Genomic DNA, 17,787 nt, shown 5'->3' with positions numbered 1-17,787 from the left:
ATACCGAAACGACCGTCCAAGCAACTTCCGCTGTAAGCTTTCATATGTGTGTCTGTATGTGTGTGTGTGTGTGTGTGTGGGGAAAGGGTAGGAAAAGCAAGAGCCAAAGCAATAAAAAGCAAAAGTATCCGACACGCTTGTAAGCGTGTCTAACGGACCGTTTTTCCACGATACTGTTCCACTCAATCACTCGATTGTGTGTGGCCTACATGAAGGGTGCTTTTCCTAGTAAGTTTCCTTCATTTTTTGTTGTTGCTGCTGGTTGTTGCCAAGCCCATTTCCTTTGTCTCCCTTATCGGGAGCTCGTCAATCCGGCCGGGTGCTGCCCGGAAGCTGAAGCACAAAAAGGGATTTGTGTTTAAAAAGAAAAAGGGATGCGGCGCTGTATCAGCTGCACATTGAAGAGCGTTCTTCATTATCGGTGATTGAGATGGAGCTCTCTCTCTCTCTGTCTCTCTCTCTGTTGAAATAGAAAACAACGCTGCATAATAATTACCGCGTAAGCTTTAAGTGAATTGGAAAGCTTTCTATAGGCATAGGCAATTATGGAGCATCCCTTCAAAACAACTCCTACTCCCTCTCCCGTTGCGGTAATTAAAATCAGAACCTTGCTTAATCACATATTTGGGGAAAATTCCGCTCACGCCGCTTTCATCACACAAAATATTCGTCCTCCTTCTCCTTTTCGCATTATAATTTTATCAAAAGCACTCAAAAGCCACCCACCCAGAAATCGTTCGTCGAGGCCACAAACACACACACACAAATAGGGCTCACTGTGACTAAAAAGTCAACAAACAAAACAAAACAAAAAAGTCGACCAAAATAATTCTTCGCCGTGGCTGTGTGCAATTAAATTTGCATCATGTTCAAGTTTTTCATCTTCCAGCACCAGATTCTTCGTCCTCGGCGAGTTCGGTAAGTTCGGTGAGTACTTGCAGATGATCTAATGGACTTTCGAGTACCGCGCGCGGGTGTACTTAAACCTCCAAAATCAGCAGACGGGCGGCTCCGTTTACCGAACACGAGCTGTAAGGTACGATAAGAGTGAGTAGCAAAGCACTACAGCACTACAGCAAAATCATCATTTTTACGGTCCAAAAGTCTTTCAATATACATAAAAAAGCAACATGCAAGCTCCTAAACTTGCACCTGCAGGAAACAAATAGGAGCAACAAAAAAACCTCTAATGGCGGAAGTGCTTGGAGAAACGACTTTGTGGACCAAAAACAGTAAAAAAAAGGCAGCCATCCCATCAAATTATATTTGCCCGCTGACCGTTAAAGCGACGAGCGAGCAGCGACACGATGATTATTCGTTTCGATAAGCGATTAGAATGGGAATAAAAACAAACCCGGTGAAGCGTACGTATGCCATTCGACGAACCAATTCAGCATCATACATTGCCCCAACATCCGTGTTGAAAATCAAAGTGCCTTCCCCACCAAAAAAAAGAAGATACAAAAAAGGTAAGGCATTTTAAATAAAATAAAAAACCTCCCCAACCACCGAAGCCACCGTCAGATTTTGCAATGCGCCCTTTTTTATGCGCTTTGGTTTAACCTTTTGTTTGGGTATGTGTGTCTGTGTTTTTTTCTGTGTCCTCTCCCTTACCCTCTGCGTGCCGATTTCTTGCGCCGACGACGGGTGAAACTTCTGCAACGGCTTCGGCTGACGTCAATGAACGGGCTATTTATTGCGATATGAACAGATGAACCGATGCGATACACACACAAACACACAAGAAGAGCTGGCAGTCCCCACTTTTGCTTCCTTCCTCTTTTGGCCGCAAAGAAAAACGTCGCAATCAGGCATTAAGGCAGTCTGCGTGTGAGTGTGTGTATTCTCTCAAATATCTTGGTTTGGGGAAAAGGGTTACCATCATCATCGGGGCTGCCATCCGTTGTTCCTTCCCTTCTGTCCGGTACAGAAAACAAAAATTGTAAAGAAAATCGCTAAGCACACACACACACGATAATACGGTACTACGTTACACGCCCATTGGACGTGTCCTGTAAAGGATAAGCCCGTACTACACCATGTGGCGCGATATTAAAACACACAACGGGCCGAATGAGGTTGCTCTTGGAGCTACTGCTGCCGCCTCATCAACCGATGATGAAATGATTCTGGTGCAGAAGCGCGCCAAAGAGGATAAAAGCTCACCGGGTGTACAAGGGAGGGGAAAAAACCAAGCATACATAAACACACGCGCACAAAGTGAGAGAAAAAGGAGTTTTATCTTTATCACCAACGGAAGGTCTTTCTTGTGCGATAAGCTTGGGCGAATGGGCCGGCAGTGTTTAGGGTTTAGCTCACTGGGTGGTATAAAAACGCCGAAAGAAAACGTAAGGTAGCACAAAAGATAAATGTTAACAAACATACGTACACACACACACGAACTAGCGGCACGAGCTTGTACGGCAAGCCCATTCGCTACCCCGTACCCCGTGGAGGCAATTTTGAAAAGATAATATTACCACCACACTGCTTAGCGTACGGAATGAGAGGGAAAATCTGCGCAGAAGTAGCTTTTAGCTGTATTGCTTAATTAATCAAGCATGGTTTAAGAGCGCAACAAGACGGCCTTTACGTCCTGAGGCTTGTTAACCGTGCACGCTCGCTGGGTTCGCATACGAATCGCAGTGTGAGATGCGCCCGACGTGTGTTCGTATCTTGAATATAGTGTGACATTAAAAGGTTGAGTTGAGTTCAACGAGAGTTGTGAGCGTGTTTTATATAAAGAGAAGGAATTGCTCAACCGTTTTGAATAACACATTCTTGATGTTGATTTGGCTTAAAAGATTGGCAAACGGCATAAGACGATTCCACTATTAACGCTCGTTTCTTCAAGCTTTTTTTGACCCAAATAGCCTTCCATGGTGTTTGTAAATTGTTCTGCCCCCACCCAGCATCAACCCAGACCACCATTTCATTCGAAAATAGGTCAAACTCATCGTATTTCATCAGCTTCCATCCTAAGGCATCCATGGCCTTAGGAACGAAGCCCACGATAACCCACGAGCTTCATGCAAAGAAATGCAAACGCGCCCCAGTTGTTCAAACAGACTGTTTCGCCGTTTCTGTGCTAACGCGCAATGGCTTTGTGCCCAAGCACTACCGCAATTGAGCCGGCGGAATTCATCTTAAATACATTTAATTCCTACCCTACCCCCCACCAAAGCTCCCCAACCCAAAACCTTCAATCGATAGGAAATATGTATCCTTATCCGAACCATTCCGACAGCTTACGCGCTGCTCCACTGCTGTTGTTTGCCCAAGCACATGCCCAAGAATGGGAGAGGGAATTATTTCGTGCCGCGAGTCCGGATCACGACCAACAAAACACAACATTGGCCCGTTGGATTAACACCCAAGCCCATCAAAGCGCGGAATGCGCTCGGCGAAAGGCAAATAAAACCGAAACTTATTGCCCAGCAATTAGCCGAATGAGACCCCCCCCCCCCCCCCTGCGGGCGAAAGGAATTAGCGTCAGCATTAGTGCCCAAAGAGTCGACTGGCATCGAGCTGGACTGGCACTGGCACGATGGAGCAATTGGTGGGCATGGTGATTCAGTAATTGCAAGAGCATGTTCAGTTTGGCACGCTGGGAAATCAAGCGCTATTTAATGGCATTGATGGAGGATCATAAAGCCATGCTCCCGGTGGAAATCATGCAGCGCGCGCTAGAAGTTCTGCCCCGGGCCCGTTTATTGAAGTGGAGGAGCGAGTATAAAGTCGCTCTATGGCAACAAATGCATTGGGTTTGTTTTTGTTAATAAATTATATGAAGAGAAATGTTAAGTCAAGGAAAAAACAACCTAAAATCATGAATATTAATATGAAATACCAGATTCTATGCCATTTCACTTTCATGTGGTTAAACTCTCATCAGCATTCATATAAACCACAAACACACACACACACGTGCGCGCGCGTTTCATGTCAATTTTCCCACCTGTGGTGCTTGGCACGGTTGCCAGTATGCCAAAAACCATGCTGCCAGTACCGTGAAGCCCACAAACCAACTGCCATGTTACAATGGTACAAACGTCATATGCCAAACGGAAGCGTATCAAAGTAGGCTACGTATCAAGGGAAAACTTCACCGAAAAAAAAAGAACACTCCGAAAAGCAGTACCAGGCAAAGAAAACTCCATACACACACACGCAAACCAACGTTCGCTTCCGAAAATAAATAGCTGCACATTTAGCAAAAACGATTTGTTCACACCCGCCTTCCAGCCCGCCTTCTAGGCCACGCTAGGCCACGCGACCAACATGCGGAAGGAAATTCATTCGAGCAAATAGGAATTGATTGGAAAAGTAATTGCACTACACACACGTACGACGTCCGACGTTGGTGTGAGCGGTGGTGTCGTGTTGGCATTGGACAAATTGCACTGGGCACTGGGTGGGTAAATCACATTTGCGTTTATTATACGCGGTGATGAGATGTGGAGAGAAGAAGTTTCGCCACCAGCGAACGCGCATTTGGGAGCAACGGTTAAGCTGGATCGGCAGAAATTGGAACTAGTGAATGATAATCTTGAAAATGGATCATTAATGAAGTTTTGAGGAATAAAAATTATGATAAATATTGCTAATAGGATGTTATTGTACTGCTTTAAAGAGTTTACTCCTGGTCACGGCACCAAGGGGCTGATTCTAACCGATCTAAAATTGACTTAATGGAGGCTCATTTAAATGTTTTTTTTTTATATTTTTCATTCAAACAAAATACAAAATGAGCCACTGCTCTCATAGAATGCTTCGTAATTATGTCTTGACTCCTTCGCTTCCGTGACACATTGCTGCATTGTCGTTTCCACACCAATCGTATGTCAACCGTTTCTTCACCAATCAATCTTATCCAGGTTCAAGCCTCCCATGACATGTACTGTCTTGTTGTTATGCCTGTCTCTCCTGCCTAATGTTATTTTTCCCCTCACTCTCTCTCTCTCTCTCTCGCTATTCTGTTCATTTATTCATTTGTATCTCCCTTCCCCGGCACATTGTCAACCATCAGTCTGACACGAGAATAATAGACAGACAGTCGAAACGCCACCGTCTGTGTAAGGTACATCAGCTGACACGTGCGGGTGTGTGCGGGACCGAGGGGAAGGAAGGGAGAGTGGGTAGGAGACACCAGACAAAATACAAAATCTGCGCCATCTAATGACAATATCATTGAGAGTCGGTCACCCATAAAACCATTCCCCCGGTGCGGGAAAGGCGGGGTAGCGTACCACCAGTGGGAAGATGGGAGTGGTGGCAGGCACAGAAGCACACGCTTCGCTGACATTTACTAGTGCGCGCGCGGAGGTAGTACAGTAAACCAGAAAACTCGCGGCAGCATACCTCAGCCCATCCAGATACCTTCGGCGGCCGCGAAGGCAGTAGCCAGCTTGAGATAACGATCGGGTCTTTAAGCGGTGCTAAGCTGTCGCGGGCGTGTGTGTGACGTAAATTGCGACGTCAATCTCAGCGCGCGCGCGAGAAAGGTGAATCACAAGAATACGCAGCAGCAGCACCCGATGCCTCGATTTGCACAGCAGACGGATCATGGGGCCAACAATTAAATAAAAACCCCTTTCAAAAAACGATCGAGCCGGGTTCGTTTTTTGTCACTTGGAGCACTTTAAAATTGAACCACGGTCGACAGAGGACAGCAAAAAGGCGCACGCTCGCGTCCAAACGACCTTTCTCTCTCTCTCTTTTCTACAGCAAGACACGTTAAATGGCGCTAGCGAAATAGGGAAAGGGGGAAATGGAAGCGGTTTGGCAGATACTTACGGAAAAGCGAATCTCCTTCTCGAGCACGTTATCGTTAATGACCTGTATGAGACCTTCCTCGCTGGAGTGCAGGATCGGCACGAGAAAGACGTACGGTGATCTCGTGAGGGCCTTCAGCTGTTTGGGGAAGAGAAGAGATAAAAAGAAGAAGAAAAAAAAATCAGTCAATGGCATTAGAATGGCAGTTCAAGATAAACATTGTCATTCATCCCACCGTTTTGATGAAGCACGATTCCCTCTCACTGATGATGCCGAGAGTTTGCAAAGATAAACACACACGCACACCAACTGTTCAACTTGATTGTTTCCATCCAGTAGCGATTCGCTTCGGGTAATGATGTGCCGTTTCCCATACGATTTTTGTGCCATTACTAAACGACACATGTCCCACAGAAGCGGTGCTTGGCATACTTGGATGGGCCTGTGCTTCCGAACTGATTAATGTGCGCACCTTTACTCCGTGTGTGTGCTCCCGATACTCCACCACCCAGCCTACTGCTGTAATAATGTTGATGCGTTGAGCTTGGTTCACCAATGTGCGTGCAATTTACGCAGATTGCATCTGGCGCCCTCCCGGAGTTCTAGAACACCGCCCGGGCTCTCCCAAACGCCCGAGATGCTCTGTAATGATGATCGTTTCTTGTGTGTGTGTGTGCGTGTTTGTATTGGAGTTTCTTTTTCTTTTCCCTTCGATGTCGTAAGTGGTGACACTAACGATGTCATTTGTGCGCTATTTCGCAGATGAAAGGCTCGCTGAAGCTGAGTGTGCGATAAGCGGCAGGCCCCTTCCGCCGGCATACCCATTAGCAGTAAAACGTGGGACACGTCGGATGGGTTTTTGCTAAACACGTTTTTACGACCGTTTTTGTGCCGACGACGATGTGGGCGGCGGGCAGGAAGGGTAGAAAGGGTGGATTATGATTGAATTGCAAAGCCAAGGCTCAAGTTCAAAGTGATGATTATCGTTCGGGTGCTTAAGAATGAGGGAAGCTACTGTGTTTGGAGGAGGTTTTAGGACTGTCAAGTAATTTAATTTTTTTTATCACTTCTCCAAATCTTCACTGACGTCACATCACCTTCTTTTGAGGTTAATCGAACGTTTCTAATTAATTAAATAATAATTGTTAAAAACTAAAAGGTTCTTGGAAGTGCAAATAGCTGAGAAAAAAACGTCACATTACTGGGGTCTTTGAAGAATAGCTCCTTATCATGGAGTTACTCAGAAGGACATTTTCTCCATTTGTATGAGATAAAGTGATAAGTGATTAAACAGTTAAGTGATATTAGTAAAAAACGTCTGGAGTCCGTTATGATCGTGGTCTGTTTGGGTCATGAACATCTTCCGTTCTTGTTAGATCCGTCGCGTTGTCTATTAGACCACTCATCCCACCAGGGTCGGAGGCGCAAATGTCTTATTAATGTTGCTCCATAATACGCAGCGCAGACAATCTTCCGTCGGATCACCAATGACTCTTGGAGAGAAGCTTGTCGGATGTAGAGCATCAGCATATAAAAAGCCGAAATCCGTTACCCTTGAAATGTTTGATAGTTATTTATGTTCTCTTTGCCCTATGTTGGCATTTAATTTGCACATCTTTACAAAAAAACTTCATTCCGGAGAAAGAATTACCCTCATTTGACGCTCAACTGTTTAACAAATAAACAAAAATGTACATCATCCAAATGAAAGCCTCTGCACAACTTCCCTTTTGATAAACCCATTCATCGTGTCGTACAAACCCGGGCCAGTAGCCAGACAACCTCGCTATCGTATCGCCCATGTAATCAACGCTCGGTTTCAGAATCTGCTCCAAGAGTTAATTAAGTTTACTAGTTCTTCCTCTCTCTTTTTTTTTTTGTTACGCCCTGCGAAGCTACCAAGGGCGGGTGAAATTCAATCGCCCATTCCGAGCCGAACGCACAATCAACCGATTGATGGGTGAGCGCTTGGCCACCCCGAGGATGATGATGGTCACTTTCATGCGTGGCGAGGAAAAATATTACTACAACAACAACAAAAACCCTACACAAACATGTAAAAAAACACACACTACCACCTGCTCCCTACCCCAACCAAAGCTTCCCAGGCCCGTAACTTACGTGTAGATTGATTTTCATCTGCAGCTCCAGCGAGTTGGTGGTGGCGGAAAGGGATTGAAATAGATTCAAGATAATTAGCGGATCGCATGGTTCGTAGCCGGCCATCGACGGTGGGCCGGCGGTCGGGGCCGGATCGCCCCCATCGATGGACCCACCGTCACCGTGCACCACGACCGCGTCCTGCCGCGTCATCCCCGGCGAGGTCGGTGTCGCGCAATTTGATTCGGTCGTGCCGCCACCGCCACTGCCACCTCCTCCTCCTCCTTCAACCACCGTATCGCTATCGGGACAATCATCTGCGTTGTACGACATTTTTTTTTCGGTTGTTGTGTGCGGTTGTTTGTATATTAACTTATATTTTCTCTGCGTGCACACACACGTGCCCACGATCTGCACCTATCTTTGGGTAGTATCACTCCGCGGGTGCGCTACTGTTGCGCCTATTATTTTATCACCACTTACTACCCACCCGTGCCCGTGCCCCCTCTGTTTCCGTTACACAAAAACAGCCCGCGTTTGGGCAGCTATTTAACGTGACTTTGTGAGTTTATCATTCACTGTTGGTTGCGGTTGCGGTGTCTCACTCGCCCAACGGCCACTGGCGCACGATCACGATCTTGCCGTCCCGCACGACCGAACCTACACAGCGTTTCACACTATCAACAACACAACGACAACCTCGTGGAATAAATATCGGTTCACAAACAATACGAGAAGTAACACAAAAAAAACTGCAGGCAACCGGCACCAACCGCAAATACACAAATACACAGCACGAGATAACACCGAGTGATAAAATGTGGCCGATAAGTGCCTAGTATTGCTCGTAAGTAACACCTCTCTCAGCGGGGCAAAAAGGGGTTCAATAAAAAAAGAAGAAGAAGAAGAAGAAGGGGTAATTAAATTACACCGCCCCAGCCCTCGTGTCGCTGCAGGGACGCACGAAATTTGATTGCAATCTGTGTGCCAAAATTGTGGTAACAGGATTTTTTTTTCACACACTCACACTTTTTGTTCACTTTTCTTTTCACTAGCAGGATGTGCGTTGGGATAGGTTAGAGTTGATACGTTTTTTTTTGTGTGTAGCTGGAGGAAAATGATAACAATTTGTTTTGCTTAGATACGTGCAACGAACACACCATGTGACAGGAGTGACATATGAAAGCGCGCGCAAAACACGTTTGGGCGAAAAGCCCGATTACTATGATCGTTTGCAGGGCGAGAGAAAGAAAAAAAACCGTTATTCGGTTACTATGAACCGCTAGCACGCTGTTTTTGTTTTGTTTTCGAACTGTTTGCACCAAATAAACCACCACGAGCCGATAATTGATCGGTGTTCGATCAATTTATGTAACCGTGAACGGCATGGGGCAGCCAAAAAGCAACCGCCAAAAAGGAATCACACGCACGAGACAAATAAATAAACTGAGCACAAGTAATGTGATGAATTACTTGCTTGCCGGCACGGGCACCACAGACAGAGAACAGTTTTTGCTTTTCTTTCTTTTTTCCCCTCGTCAAGTCGCGCTTTGCTTTTGGGCTAGCTTTCGTACGCACTTGTTTTGATTTGATTTCTTCTCTCTGTGTGTTGTCTTTTCTGCGCCTTCAACTACACCGGTAAGGATTCCTGCCTTCGGCCTACCCACCGTCGCACATAAAACTACTACACGTGGCAGTTAAGCAGATGAACCAAAACTAAAACTCATTCACGGTCACGGTCGCAGTTGATACGGCAAACGGTGAGATCCTTTTCGAACGCATGGAGACGCACCGTACAGCGGGCCCCAAGCATGTTCCTACGGGGGCCGGTCGACCAGTACGACCGTAGCGAAAAACCCAACCGAACGGAAACAGTAAACTCGCGAGACTGAAGCTTTGTTTTGGTTTTCCGTGCTCTCTTATCACATCTCGGGGAAGTTGTTGCATAAAGTGTGTCGTGCGTCTGAGAGAAAGAGAGCGGGAGAAGGAGCACAAGAGCGGACTAATGCAAACGCGCGTGCAGTTTGCGTGCGCGCTCTCGCTCTCTTTCTCGGTATGCTCTTTTGTCGCCTTCTCCAGTTGGGGACTGCGTGTTGTCGAGACCGGTTTCTCATCTTGCAAACGTGTTTACGGCGTGCCGTATTTTGGGGGGTTTGTATCCGAGGGAACATGGGGCTTTTTTTGGTGGATGCGTAAGGATGTGATGGGTGAAATGAAATGTTGCAATGTGTGTCTCATGTGTTGAAACTCATAAAGATATTTTTGAACATTTTGGGTAGCATAAGTACGATTTAAAGGAAACACTAAATTAAGTAACAACTTAAATGTGTGTTTTCAAGGGCAAAGATAAAGTTACTTCACATGTAGAAGAGCTACCGATTTTATTGGATTAGTTTTCAAATCAAAGTAATTTATTTCATCATACTTTTTGGGAATTTATGGAATTTTACGTTATTTTAATACATTATTCTGAATCATTTTCATGTTTTGTTTATTAAATGTACAAATTTCTCATAATTGTCATTAATATCTCTTTTCTTTTATAAAACAATGAATCCCTCACTTGAAAATCACGTAACGGCTATTTCAAACGAACTCACCACAGCGCCGTTCACCACGCGGGCGACTCGCGGCGAACCGGGCTGTCAAATCCGCGGGCGAAACCAGCTGACAGCATCGTCGTGCCATTTTTCTTCCCGTTTCTTGCTCTTTGGGTAGCGGCAAGGCAGACATCTTTTTTGTTTGGTGTGATAGAACAACGACATTTGCCGCGTTTCGGTCGAGCGTGTGAAAAAAAGCGAATTTGGCCAACATTTTCCGCCCGCCAGCTTCCGATTAACCTTTACCGCACAAGAAAACACTCTGACCATCGGTTTGCCGCCCGGAAGTAGCCCATCAGCAGACATCTTGTAGCGAAAATCGGCCCCTCCGATTTCGGTCTGCGCTTGAGGGGGTTTTTCGGCGAGGGAAGCGGTAGCGTCGTCGGCCCGCGGTGATACCAGATTATTGGTCGCTTGGCTCTGCAAAGTATGGTATGTTGTGTTACACGCTTTTTTTTCTTCTACCTTTTCCATTACCGTTTTCCACAAGCGGAGACAGCTGCCTGTGCAGAGCCCACATTATTTCCGTGTGATTAATTGTAGTTTTGTAGTAAACAGTGCTGTTTGCTGACTATTCTCTTGCCATCCAATTCTCCATACCCGCACCACAACGTACAATACACGCGCGCCCCGGTCCGTACGGACACCATCGCACCGTGCCGTCAACGAGCAGTCAAAGATGTCTCGCTACCCGCACGACGCCAAGGTTTACGTCGGTGAGTTAGGTAACAATGCCAGCAAGCAGGACATCGAGGAAGCGTTCGGGTACTACGGGCCGCTGCGCAACGTGTGGGTCGCCCGCAACCCGCCCGGCTTTGCGTTCGTCGAGTTCGAGGATGCGCGCGACGCGGAGGATGCGGTGCGCGGGCTGGACGGCCGCACCATTTCCGGCCGCCGGGCCCGGGTAGAGCTGTCGACGGGACGGGGCGGCCGCGGTGGCGGTGGTGGTCGTGGTGGGCCACCGCGCGGCGGCGGCAAGGGTGGCCGGTTCCAGTCCGACGACCGCTGCTACGAGTGTGGCGGCCGGGGCCACTTTGCACGCGATTGCGCACGTTCCGGGCGCAGGGGACGCAAAAGGTAGGTACCGATGGGGGAGGGAGATGATATGCACCGAACTATGGAGGGGGTGTGGGGGAAAGGGGTCAATAGATTTTGAGCCACAGTCGCTTGATTTTCTACTCGCAGGAGGGAAAGAGGGGATTTCTTTTTCGACATTTGCAAACACGCACTGTGTCGTCATTTCATCCATTTTTCGCCGACCGCCGTTTTTTATCCACACACATGCACACACACACACACAATCGACTACAGTTGCTTCCTGTTGTTTCGCTTACCTCATATACATTCCGAAACGAAATCAAAAAAACGCACCACAACTCGCCCCTAATTGCGTCCTTCATACTTAAACATATCCTGATAATCCCCCCTTTATAAAAACCCTCTCCAGAAAAAAACTAAACTCATTCAGAAAAAAAAAACAAAAACAAAAGAAAACAAAACAATTCCATCCTTATCGCTTCCACCCCTTTCAACAGTAGTCGAACCCGGTACAGCGACAGCGAAGCCACCGCAGGCACCGTTCCGCATCGAAGCGACTTGCTATCCATCGTAGTAGCTACTAGCGCCGACGACGGAAAGATAGGCATCGGTTGAAATGAAACTCGTCTCACGAAAATCGCAAATCGAGGGCAGAAACATACAAACAAACACACACACGAGGCAAAGGCCGACTGAGTTTTGTGCGCCAAATGTCACCAAAAAAAAAAAGTAGCAAAGATCAGCCCCCGTTCCGCTTCCCGGAAGAGATGGTCGGTTTGGTCAGCATGCATACACCGGAGCGGTCCGAGCACATCGGTTCGTTCGGGGTGTTTTCCTCACCGTGATCAGAAACGAAAGGGGAGAGCGAAAGAGAGAGAGAGAGAGAGAGCGAGAGATAGAACAAGTCTTGAGCCTGTCCGTCGTCGAAGGCAACGCGATCGAACGAAATCTTCTCTGCAATGGTTTTGCTGGTTTGAAAAAAAAACGCTGTGCCCACTACGACTTCACTGTTTACTAGACAACTAGAGCTTCTAGAGCGCACATCTCCTTGAATTTCTGCAAGAGAATCGCGTGAGTGTTTCCGTTAGTTAAGCCATTCCAATTTTTTAACACGTTTCAAAACCCTCAAAAAAAACCGTATACCGTATTTTCATCCTTTTTATTACACCAACCCACCTCTCTCCCGGGTTATCGCGCATATCTCATGTACGCTCGCAACTGTAAAGAGCTCCCACGAAGGGAGGAAGTTGTTCTATGTTCTGTATTTATGTGCTGGTTTTTAATGCTCCAAAAATCCCCCCCTTTAATGTTTCTAAAGTGATCGTTTATTGGAGTCAGGAGCGGCCTCGTTGGTTGCGTCCAAAAGGCTAAACGTGAGAAACTATTCGGACGGCCACTTTCATCCGCTTGAAGACTATCCTAAAATGGGTACAAAAAAGCCGCGGGAAGAGTCAGCGTTTCTAAAATGGGCATTCGGCTTGCCCTCTCTGTCCAATTCTAGATGTTACTCCAAATGAAAAAAGGGAGTTTCAATGAAGAAAGAGTGTACTGTTTAAACTAATCTGCCGTGACGTGTGACAGACCCCCCAAATCTCCCTCCTGAACCCGTAAAAGTTTCTGTATAACTAAGCCTCGCTATAGATTTCAAAACCGAACCTGAAACATTCTTTTTAAAAACAATCATCACCACTTCACACAATGTTTCTGGTCATCGCATGTTACAACTGTGTGTAAGCTAAAAAAACAAACAACCAGGGAACTGTCTTACACCTAAACTCCCCCGAAAAAAAAAACGCGCCGTTTAATAATTCATCGCGTTTTAATTTAAGTGAATTTTACATTTCGGTTTGTCGCCGCCATCACCACCACCATCACCACATTCACCACCATTTAGGCGCATTTTGCAGCAAATGAATGCCACAACCACCCGGCGTTCCGTTTGTTGACACAGCAGTGCTATTTATTAATTTCACAATTTTTTCCCCTCCCATTTTTCGTCCTTCCCTTCTCTCTAAACCACGCCGCCAACAAACAGATCGCGCAGCCCCCGGTCGCGATCGCGCGAGCTGCGTACGCGTTCGCGCAGCTACAGCCGTTCCCGCAGCCGCTCCCGGGATCGTCGTTCGCGGTCGAAGGCAACGCCGAAGCGGGGCGCTGCCGCCAACAATCGCTCGCTGAGCCGCGACGTGAGCAAAACGCCCCGGCGCAACGTGTCGCGCAGCCCGTCGCGCAGCAAGTCCCGCTCGATCAGGCGTTCGCTGTCGCGCTCACAGTCCCGGTCGGTGTCACGATCGCGCTCCCGCCACCGCAACGGAGATCACTAGATGATGATGATGACGACGACGACGCGGAAGACGTGTGCTGTAGGACGCTAAGGACTTTAACAACAGAGAAAACCAACAAACAAACAAACAAAATAACATCAACAGGTGTAGGGAGGTGATCCTTTTTTGCCTCTGGACGGCTGCTAGCACGAGCGGGGAAAAAGAGATAAGGAAAGATAAACAGGGAAATAGTAGTGGGGAGGCAGAGAATCCGTATCCTTCATAACAACAAACGTCTAATCGCCTACCCGTGTGCAGCAGCAGCAGCAGCGGTTGGGGTGGCGGTTGAGATGCGGACCAAATGTTTACATGATACTCACAAGGACGAAAGGACAGTCAGGAAGAGATTATGAGAGAGAGAGAGAGGGAAAGGATGAAATTGGAAGGAATTGCAATTAGTACGTACTTTCAGACCACCGAGCAAAGAAGTCGTAACAAGCAGCAGCAGCAGCAGAAAACACAGGACGAGAGGAGTAGAATTTTTCATCCGTAATACAAAACAAACAACCCCCCTGCTCTCTCCTTCTATTGTAAAACAGGGCCACAAACAGCGTGTAGGTGTGTGTGTGCGTGTTTGTGTAACCATATTTGAACCAAACCGCGTGTTCCAACCGCCTGAAAGGAAGGAATATCTCTTTCATCATACTAATCGATACACGAGCATAATTACACCGGCGTGTGTGTTTGTGTTTGTGGGCAAAAAGGGCTAAAACACACACACACACACACACATTCTCTTTAGATACAAGTAATTAGGTACAGGTAGCGTGTGGAAGGTTTTTTGCATTTGCTTTCATTTTTCTCGGACATTCGCGTCAAGCTCTAGACCGCGACAGTTGTAGATTTTTATGTACTAGAAAGAGATACCGGGGAGAAAGGAGGGACGGACACACTGTGTGGGAGACAGAGTAAACCTTTTGTGACACCTTAGCAGCAATAATACATACGGACGATTTAAGTGGAGGCAACCGAACGCGCGTGTGGTAAGCAACAAGCACCTCTTTCCCCCCATAACGGTCGCTCTTTATTGTTTTTAAGCGTAAATCATACAATTTTTTTCATCCATTTTCGCAAACCAGTATACTACTTGAGAGAGGTAGGGAGGGAGAAGGGTAAGCAGAGAGTGTAGGCCATTTAATTGACACCGAATGATTATACTTTTTAAATACAAAACCTCTTAACACCACCACCATCACCAATCTTACAAGCAAACTTGATTCTCACAGCAGCAAACAAACAGTACAACCGGTGACGACAGTTGATGTATTTTCCTTTTGTTTTATGATTTGTAATAATTACATTGTATGTGTCTTTTTTTTTCTTCACTTCTCTCATTTGTCTCGTGGCGATTAGATAAGTGTTAAGCAAAGAGTGTATGTGAATAAATTAAAACAAACAAAACCATCGATACAGTGTCTCGAACATCGACCCGCGCGCGAGTCTCTGCTTGTTTAGAACGAAAAACAAAAATGCTCCTTTCAGTGATTCGGTTCAAAAATAACGCATTTATTTAATTCGTTTTAGGCTCTACTGGTTTACATGTATCCGTTTTGTGTTGCTGTATAGTTCCATAGTATCATGCAGAACACACGCCGTCTTCTCGATCGTTGGCAAATCGGTTGGTGTACGGCTTCAATCTACCCTCCGCTCTTCTTCTCCACACGTTGAATGGCTACCAAATATGGGGGACGATGGAATTGGTTTAGTTGTAGCTTCCGAAAGCCCACATTCTACGGATATTCTGGGTCCGCATCTTCCTCGTCGATTTGAAATATCTTCGTCACCGCTTCCGTGTTGAGTTGCTTCGGCCCTTCACAGCTGGTATCAGTGCTGGAGCAAGTCTACACAAAACGAAGGTTAAATGACAGTAAACTAAACCAGACACAATTGTACTTCTTTCAGCCAAGCCACCGCCCTCTCCCTCCCTACCTGACAGTTGCAAGACTTTGGCTCCATGTACTCGTACTGGCGCGCGGCCGGATCCGCATCCGGATGGCAGTGGCGCAGCAGGGCTACCGCTTTCGTTCTGCCCGCGTGCACGCACACCGGATGGTGGGACCGTTTGTACGGAAACCGCCAGTCGGAGATTTCGTTCGAATCACAGCGACCCCAGCAGGACAGCACGCTCACGTGATCCCAGCACTCGCGGCCCTTGCTGTCCGTCTGGGACACGCGGTAAGTGAACAGCCGCTTGTGGCAGCCGAGATATGCCGTCTTGGGACGATCCGCCGCCAGCTCCCCATCCGGCTCGGACGATGATCCTCCAAGCGTGAGGATCACGCAGAGCACGGACAGCAGCAGCCGACCGTGCACCGTTCCACCGGTAGCAGCCATCGTCGGTGTCGTCCCGCCCGTGGGTGAGCACAGAATTGTGAACAAAATGCAACAGAAAATTACCCACTACAAACACACACACGCGCACTTTCTCACATGTATCACTGGGCGATGCGGTTCCGGTGCAAAAACAGTTCCAAGAGGGGGAAGGGGGAAATTGGGAGATTAGTCGTTGAGGGGAACGATGTAATCCAGATTTAGGAAGCGATAGCAACGGTTTTTAGATTCACCATCACTACCATCAGATCCGCCTGCTGCACGGGGGCCGTTTGGTGCGACACTACAGTTGGGTTTGAAAAGGGAGCTCGTTTTTATATTCCCAAACGCGGAGATACGTTGCCGCTTTCCATCTCCTTTCCTTTCGGGTGGACCATGCGCACAAGCGTTTGTCCTGCCAGTTGAGCAAAGTGACCACTCATGCATGCCGCGTGGGTGGTGTGGACTGTGTGTGTGTGTGTGTGCACTTTATTAAGATGCCCAACCACCATCCATCCTTTCAATCGAGGATTAAATCCACATGTGACCGAGTGCCCAGGACTCTTCAAGGGAAAACAGCTGATTCTCGCCCCTTGGCCGGGGGATGCAAATGATGACTTGTGCGCGGGTCGAACGCGCGTTGACTCAAGTGCCAGAGAGAGGAATGCAAATCTCACTAATCCGATTGCCGCCGACCAGTCAAGTGCGGCAGGAGAATTGGGAAATTATTGAAATTTTCACGAATCGGACTGGGGGAAGAAAAACAATTGCTGAAATTGCGATAAAGAAAAGCAAGTTGTCCTGCTTGTTGCTGTAAGACGGACAACTACGACGCGCACGTGGACAACACCCTCAGTTTATGAGAAGATGATAAATGTATGAAAAAATATAACCAGTCATTCCACGGGAGAATTGATCCATCAGCTCTCCAACGGAATTTGAACAATTCACTTTCAAAATATTGCACTCCCAGGGGGAAAAGACTGTTTTTTAGGCGACCGAATTGTTGACTCGAGGCGCTGAACTTTGACCGTGATTGAATCAATTCCTGTTGGTAAATAATAGATAGAAAGTGGCGGAGTCATGCTTGCACGTACGTGTGTTGGCCTTTTAAATTGTAGTTGTTTTTAACGATTGAATTTTGTGTTGCCCATGCCGATTTCTACGGATTTTTGGACTTTTTCCATGGGTTGTGGAATGACTTTTAGAGGATTTTGTTAAACGTTATTGATCTGTTTTGGATTTTCTCAACCACTCTTAGCATTCAAAAGGTTTATTGTTCATCTAAAATTGTTCTTTCATAAGCAAAGCGGCGTAGAACTGCCAATGTCATTGCCATCAGTTTGTTAAATGAGGTGTCTAAATGAAAATGTCTAATGTATGCACCCCCGAGTGTGTCCTCGTGTACTTGTGCAATTGTTTTAATTATTCAAATGATTTTTTATATCTTTCTTTGGTGTAAGGATATTATCCACTGTTAAGGATACTGCGTCAGGATTTACTTACAGTTTATTTTTAGCCTACCGATTCGAACACTCATTCGCAGAAGTTTTGTGCACTACCTACCTACCACTCTCAGCTGATGCGGTTCGGGACATTATAATCCCTTTAAGTTGCGCATGGTCAGTCAGGCAAGGCTC

The 17,787-nt window shown here is 46.9% G+C and overlaps 3 protein-coding genes across 6 annotated transcripts in view; 1 reads left to right on the top strand and 2 right to left on the bottom strand.

Annotated features, from left to right (window-relative positions):
- Positions 1-9,773, bottom strand: part of LOC120901435 (cGMP-dependent 3',5'-cyclic phosphodiesterase-like) — a 46,841-nt gene extending 37,068 nt beyond the window's left edge. The window contains exons 1-3 of one of the 3 annotated variants that reach the window (XM_040309385.1): positions 9,543-9,773; positions 7,897-8,982; positions 5,797-5,913 (exon numbers count right to left, since the gene is read on the bottom strand). In XM_040309385.1, coding sequence (XP_040165319.1) covers positions 5,797-5,913; positions 7,897-8,208 — 429 coding nt within the window. In that variant the 5' untranslated portion in view covers positions 8,209-8,982; positions 9,543-9,773. Of the gene's footprint in view, positions 1-5,796; positions 5,914-7,896 lie in introns of all 3 variants that reach the window. The other 2 variants (XM_040309386.1, XM_040309384.1) reach the window with 2 other exon arrangements.
- An 806-nt stretch (positions 9,774-10,579) lies between these two features.
- On the top strand, positions 10,580-15,245 carry LOC120905015 (serine/arginine-rich splicing factor 7). Of its 2 annotated transcripts, none has more exons than XM_040315629.1 (3): positions 10,580-10,907; positions 11,149-11,552; positions 13,549-15,245. In XM_040315629.1, the coding sequence occupies exons 1-3, from the start codon at positions 10,905-10,907 to the stop codon at positions 13,835-13,837; spliced, it is 696 nt and encodes a 231-aa protein (XP_040171563.1). In that variant the 5' UTR covers positions 10,580-10,904; the 3' UTR covers positions 13,838-15,245. The 2 variants fall into 2 exon arrangements, with proteins under 2 accessions (XP_040171563.1, XP_040171564.1); XM_040315630.1 differs by having other exon boundaries at positions 10,581-10,907; positions 11,027-11,552.
- A 74-nt stretch (positions 15,246-15,319) lies between these two features.
- LOC120905016 (thyrostimulin beta-5 subunit) lies at positions 15,320-16,466 on the bottom strand. Its single transcript, XM_040315632.1, has 2 exons — positions 15,767-16,466; positions 15,320-15,678 (listed from the first exon to the last, which is right to left on the bottom strand). Exons 1-2 carry the CDS (start codon positions 16,169-16,171, stop codon positions 15,568-15,570), a joined length of 516 nt encoding a protein of 171 aa, XP_040171566.1. The 5' UTR covers positions 16,172-16,466; the 3' UTR covers positions 15,320-15,567.
- Between the last annotated feature and the right edge of the window lie 1,321 nt (positions 16,467-17,787).

Source organism: Anopheles arabiensis, chromosome 3 (assembly GCF_016920715.1).
Source record: "Anopheles arabiensis isolate DONGOLA chromosome 3, AaraD3, whole genome shotgun sequence".
NCBI lineage: Eukaryota > Metazoa > Arthropoda > Insecta > Diptera > Culicidae > Anopheles > Anopheles arabiensis.
The sequence above is the reverse complement of the archived record's forward strand: the minus strand, read 5'-3'. Positions and strand labels throughout refer to the sequence as shown.

Coding starts and splice junctions, on each gene's coding strand:
- LOC120905015 (XM_040315629.1), top strand. Junction 11,553..13,548: donor GGGCGCAGGGGACGCAAAAG/GTAGGTACCGAT, acceptor GCCAACAAACAG/ATCGCGCAGCCCCCGGTCGC.
- LOC120905016 (XM_040315632.1), bottom strand. CDS start 16,171: ATGGCTGCTACCGGTGGAACGGTGCACGGTCGGCTGCTGCTGTCCGTG. Junction 15,679..15,766: donor CAAAGTCTTGCAACTGTCAG/GTAGGGAGGGAG, acceptor CGTTTTGTGTAG/ACTTGCTCCAGCACTGATAC.